This window comes from Maylandia zebra, linkage group LG15 (assembly GCF_041146795.1).
Source record: "Maylandia zebra isolate NMK-2024a linkage group LG15, Mzebra_GT3a, whole genome shotgun sequence".
NCBI classification, from domain to species: domain Eukaryota; kingdom Metazoa; phylum Chordata; class Actinopteri; order Cichliformes; family Cichlidae; genus Maylandia; species Maylandia zebra.
This window is the reverse complement of record NC_135181.1, coordinates 27,038,942-27,044,941: the sequence shown is the minus strand read 5'-3', so window position 1 is coordinate 27,044,941 and position 6,000 is coordinate 27,038,942. Positions and strand designations below refer to the sequence as shown.

Genomic DNA, 6,000 nt, shown 5'->3' with positions numbered 1-6,000 from the left:
TAATCAGACCAAATCTCATGCCTCATGTCAGACTGCACTCCAGAACGGAGGTGAAAACTTTTCTGCCTGCGCTCTCAGACGTTACACTCGACACTGCTGCAGCCAGAGTCACGAGCTGTTCTTCTGCCCTTGGACAGGTCGGGACTCGTTTTAGGCTCGCTGTTCTGTAACTGGCGGTTTTGTGAGTCACAGACATCTGCAGACTTGCACAGCAGTCACTGACTCAAATCTCCACCTGAAGGAATGTGTCTGAGTTCACTAATCGGCAGATCTGAAGCCTGCTGCACTAAAACTGTTACTAACATCAGAGGAAACATTTGTGAGGGTCCGAGTCCACCGAGCAGGAAAACACAGGCACGAATACATCAAAATCAAACATGTTTCTAAGCCAGTAATGAACAAGTGCACAGATTTGGTTCCTCTGGTGCTGTGGAGCTCTGCTGCCCCCGAGTGGTCAGTGCAGTTTGGGTGTGTCGGATACGTGCACACATTTACAGTGTGTGTCTGTGCGCGTGTGTTTTACTCTTTTCCTTTTTCTCTCATTTTTTAAGATTTAACTATTTTGATGGGGTTGTCATATTTATTTATGTTTTTATTTTTTGAGCTATTCTACTTCATGAATTATTTTCTTATTAATATGATTTGTTTGTGCTGCTGTTATTGGGATAACTGAATCTTACTGAAACACACAGATTTCAAATTGAAAGCTGAACGAGGTTCTCTTCCGCGGCGTATTTTCAATCGATGACGCAGAAATGCAGATGAGGCTCGTTTTCAGCCTCTATTGCTGCTGCTTGAATGACACGCTGCGTTTATGCAAATCTATTTTGCCTCCTGTATTTACCTGCAGAGCTCTGATGTGTTTTATAATGGCGATGTGTGATGTCTGATAACATTCTCTAGTAAAACAGAGACAGCACTAAGCTTATCACCTTCGGTCCATCCAAATGTAGAGGTACCTGCGCTGACAGGTAGTAACCTCACCCTTCAACTCTCTGTTCTCCTCTGTCCCCTTCTTACTGATTAACGCACGTGTGTCTCTGTCTTTCATTTCTTTCACCTTCCGCTTCTCAGGTGTATTTTACGCGTCAGCGCAGTTTCAGTCGTTTTTCTACTTTTCAAAGGGAGCGCGTGCGCATGCGCAGCGGGAGTCGGCGCAGACCGTAAGGAAGCCGTGCTGCAGAGTTTATTTTTCCTGTAAAGTGCTGGGGTCAGCTGGAGGGCTGTGGCGGCTATAAATGAGGCTGAGGTGAGTCCACACTTTAACTTTTTTGGCTCACAAACTCCTCCGGGAGCAGCTCCGAGTCCTGCCAGGGCTCCGGGTCACTCTCCAGGCTGTGCTCGCGGAAGTGTTCTGCCTCAGAGGAAGAGCCCGGGCTCAGCTCAGATCCTCTTCATCACAGCAAAGGCACGTAGCGTGTGGGTGGGATTCTCAGTCATAAGTCCGTTAGGAAGTCTTCACATTTAAAGATGAGCTGATCAACGCAAATCGTATTACAGACACTCGGGGGTGGGGGTATGATGAGGGCGGGGGCACCTCAAATCTATGGCACCGCGTCTCCTCTGGATGTTTCAACTTTTACAGCTGTCGGTCGGAGCAGTCAGACCAGGGAGCAAGTCTGTACTGCGCACAGATTATCGGTCCAGATTAGGCTGTGTGATGAAACACGAGGAGCCGAAAACAAAGATGGGCCCAGGTGTTTGAGAAAAAGTACACGATCAAGTTCAGACATGTTTGTGTTTGCAGAGAAAATCAGAAAACACCAAATTAGACGCCTTTAAACGGAGCTCCGCGCGAAGGAAACAGCTGCGTTGCCCAAGCTTTAATGAGCTCAGATCACAGCTGCTCCTCGGTGGTGCCTTTTTTTCTTTATGTTTGGTTGTTTGTGTTTGTTTCATAAACACTTTGAGCTTTTGTTCATCTAAAGGTTATAAACAGCAAAACTTTATTCAAATCAGGCTTACCTGGAAAACCATGACAGGAAAGTCGACCAGTGCGCGTTCATGTGTTGCCATGGAAACCATCCAAGGTTCATACCTGCGCAGTGCCGCAGTCTGCACGTGCTCTGTCTCTTTGCCTGAGGAATGAGACTTTTTCTTTTTTTTAATCATTTTATTAATGAATTATTTCTGATGAATAACTTAGATTCATCAAATCAACCAAATCCAATAACTGAAATTAGCTGAAAGACTTCAGATTAAATTATTAAAATTTTCATTTATTTTTGTAGGAATTGTAAGAGTAAAAATTTGAATTCATTGAATACATACATTTCTAAATCCTGGGTTTTTTTCCACACAAGTCATTTTGTTAACCTAAGAAATGACAAAGTCATTAATTAAATTATTTACTATATTATATTTTGTTTAAATTATTTTTAATTGAATTTGTTGGTGCTTATGTTCATATTTGAGTTTGTGGACAGTCAGATGAGCAGTAAAAATAACAACTGTAATAAGTTTGTGAACAGGAAGCTTCAAAAGCTTTATACATAAAATCATCACACAGGAATCAGTGGATGCATCACAGGTGAACTCTGAATCGTGTCACTTCCTGATGTCTATGCAGGTTTCTGTCGGTCCAGTTCTTCAGTCCTCACTCTGCTCGGTTTCTGTTTTGCCTTCATCATCACTCTGCACACTCAGGTGAGTCTGATCACATGACCTCCTCCATCACCAGATGATGCACGTACTGACTGCTGCCGCTTATGTTAAACAGCTGAAGGTCTTCATCAGTCTCCTGTGTGTGTGTGTGTGTGTGTGTGTGTGCACGTGGATGCTTGCAGGTGATGCCTGAAGGATCTCTCTGCTCCTCCTCAGATCTCCCCATGGATGAAGGTAAGACGCTCTTCCTATTCCTCTTGGACCCTGGTTTTAGTTCTGACTTAAATTATGAGCTCCCTGAACGCATCTGGACTTCCCGTTCTGTAGGGGCACTCTCTGGAGCTGCTCCAGTTGGCAAAAACTTTATTTAAGTTGTAGAAGGGTGTCCCTGTGAGACTCCCTCAGGTGGACCTGAGGACTATCTGCTGGTCCCGGTTCTGGTCCCAGTCCTGATTCTGGTCCTGGTCAACCACAGATGAGTCTTTGTTGGCGAGAGTGGATGTGAGGTGTCTTTCTTCTGCGTGCTGGAGCGAGCTGGCGGCACTGTTGGAGGACAAAGGCTGTCTGTCCTCAGAGTGACGTCAGGCCTGTTGTTTCCTGTTTGCACGCACACGAAGCTGCAATTGAACGCTGCGTCCTTCGAGGCGCGGTGCTCCGATTTGCAGGAGAGCAAAAAGTGAAAAAGCAGAAGCAAGATTAAAATCAGCCACGTTCACAAACAACAAACATCCACCGACTCATGATAAAAAGAAAATAAACATCAATAATAAAAACAAATCTTTTAATAATTAATTTAATGACTGTAAACAATAACATAAAAACCTGAGAATGAAGAACACTGAATGTACAAAATTACAGTTCGCAAAGTAAAAGTATTAAAATGAATTGAAAAAGTGAAAAAAAATAAATAAAAAAACATAATAACATAAATAAAGGTCCCACATAAATAAAAAGAAAAAATAACTGAAATAATTATAATAAATAATTAAAACATTTAATATATTTTTTAATATTTACAATAATCTGATTTTCAATAATATAACAAATAAAATAAATAAAAAATTAGAGTGATGTTTCTAAAACTAAACCTGAACAAAGAGAAATGAAAGAGACTGTGTGTGTGTGGGTAAGGGTGTGTGTCTTTGTATAAACAGTTACTTATGAGGACCAAAACGGTTGTCCCCATGGGTTTGAAGACATTTTTGAGACTCAGAATGCAGTTTTAGTGTCAGGGTTATGATTAGGTTTAGGCAGGAAAACATTATGTCAATTAGATGTCCTCATTAAGCTACCAAAATGAGACGTGTGTTTGTGTGTGTGAGGGCAGGTCAGTCACCAGCACGTGGCATCTGGTGCTCCACGTTACTCTGAGCCTAATTAGATTAGGCTCCACCCCCTGGCATCAGGGTGGCAGGTGGATCAGTGAGACCTGGCAGTCCTGAAGAGACTCGGTCTGGAGACATCCTCTTTTGGGTTCTGCTTCTCGCTCCCTTTAAGGTAGGCTGGGATTCTAGAGTTTCAGCACAAATCTCAGGTGTTTCTGCAAGTGAAGGTGAAGTGCTGAGAGATGGTTTTTTTGCAGAGGTGACTCAGCTTTTTGTGTAGGAATCTGGTCTCTGACTTGGATCAGCTGTAGAAACAACTGTGTGAAGGTTACCTTTCTGTTTAACAGCCACTCAAATCACTCCGTGTAGGAGCAGCAGGTAGAAAACATGCTGATTAAACCTGATTGTGTGATTCAAACCAGTTGAATGTGGCAGCCATGCCCCAGAGCATCATGGGAACTGAAGTCTCTAGATTCAGTCTGCCGAGTAGTTCTTATTGATTATTTTTGATCCCAGCAGGAGGTGTGTGTGTGTGTGTGTGTGTGTGTCAGACTTGAACATGATCTCAAGTCACCTGCCTCTTAATCACTATGGGAACCAGCTGATGTGTTGCATAAGATAGGTGGTGGGGTTATCGCGATGACATCATCATGCTGCTTTGTTTAAACTGGTTTGAGGCAGTTCTGGTCCACACAGGACTGGTTCAGACTGGCTCCTGTGTGTGAGGAGGTGAAGTTTGGAGTCCGGCTGTTCGCACTCGCTGGATCTTACTGACGTGCTCTGAGGTGGAGAAACTACAACGTACTTCAGCACATCGTTGCTACTCTGAGGTCAGAGTTCATGACAGCACTCTGAGAATCAGACTGAACGGGTACAACTGCTTGGAAGGACTTCACGGGAGAAAGCCTCTCCTCTGTGAAAGAACAGGGCAGCACAGCTGCACCTGAACAGAGCCCAGAGGAACAGACATAACCAGAGTGCAGGTGTTGGTCCATCATGGACAGAATCAAACACCTCAGACCAGCGGTGATGATCAGAGTGGACCATCAACTTCTCTGTAAACACAGTGGAGTAAGCGTGAGGCCGTCTGTCCCACAGCTCTAACTCAGAGAGCTGTGCATGTTCATGTTCATGAAACGCTGGTATGAACATGTGCTAGCTGCTGTCTGTCAGACCTCAGTGTGTGTGCAGCAGGTTTGTCTCCGTGGACGACTGACCTAAATACTCATACATGAATAAACTAGAACATCAGAGGAGTTCTTCAATAACAGAAACCCTGAGCACGGTAATCACTGAAAGCCTCATCACAGTGTGAAACATCAACATTTACCCAGATTATTAAAAACGGGAGAAGTGAGTGACGACTGGCCACAAGGCTCACCGACATCAGCTAAGAAAAACACGTCAAATAAAGCTGTTTGTCAGCAGGTGTGAGTCTGAGTAACAGGTAACGTGAGGCCAGTAGTCCTGGGCGTACCTGAGAGTATGGCCACTGTGCGGAATATAGTTTATACTTTGCTGGTGTTTTAAAGTGAGCTCACCTGTGCAGATTACAGTGGCTCAGGTCCACAGTGTTCAGCTCTGCTTCTCCTGTTGTTGTTTCCAGTGTGTAATCTGTGATGGATTAACTCACAACTTTAATCCCCATTACTCCAGATTAACACACACACGCCTCCAGCTGAGGAAACATGCTTATCAATAAGGAGATGATTAATCTGTAGGTGTAAATGTCACTGTACTTGTTCATTGTGCAGCTGCTGATCGATCACACCGACAGATTATAGATTTTGTTTCCGTGCTTGTGGTCGGGGTTCAGGAGGTGAAAGGAGCTTATGGGAAACGAGGGGTTATTCCTGTTAGAATGAGGCATTCGAGGTGTGCAGGAACAATGACGCTCCACGTTAATCCTACTCTCTTCCCCGCAGAGGGAGAAGATGTTTTGTTTACCTGCTGTTTGACTCAGCACTCTGACAGGAAGTGATGCATATCCTCAGACACCACTTCCTAAGTTATTGTGTGAAAGCAGCCAATCATGAGTCATCTCAGATGTCAGATTTTTTTTTATAAACCA

The 6,000-nt window shown here is 43.9% G+C and overlaps 1 protein-coding gene across 2 annotated transcripts in view; it reads left to right on the top strand.

Moving 5' to 3' along the window:
* The first annotated feature begins 399 nt into the window (after nt 1–399).
* LOC101465355 (pleckstrin homology domain-containing family G member 3) overlaps nt 400–6,000 on the top strand; it is a 31,129-nt gene continuing 25,528 nt past the window's right edge. The window contains exons 1-3 of one of the 2 annotated variants that reach the window (XM_076874233.1): nt 400–453; nt 2,570–2,646; nt 2,787–2,838. In XM_076874233.1, the coding sequence (XP_076730348.1) occupies nt 2,790–2,838 (49 nt within the window). In that variant the 5' untranslated portion in view covers nt 400–453; nt 2,570–2,646; nt 2,787–2,789. Of the gene's footprint in view, nt 454–1,094; nt 1,250–2,569; nt 2,647–2,786; nt 2,839–6,000 lie in introns of those variants that run through there. The other variant, XM_076874232.1, reaches the window with a different exon arrangement.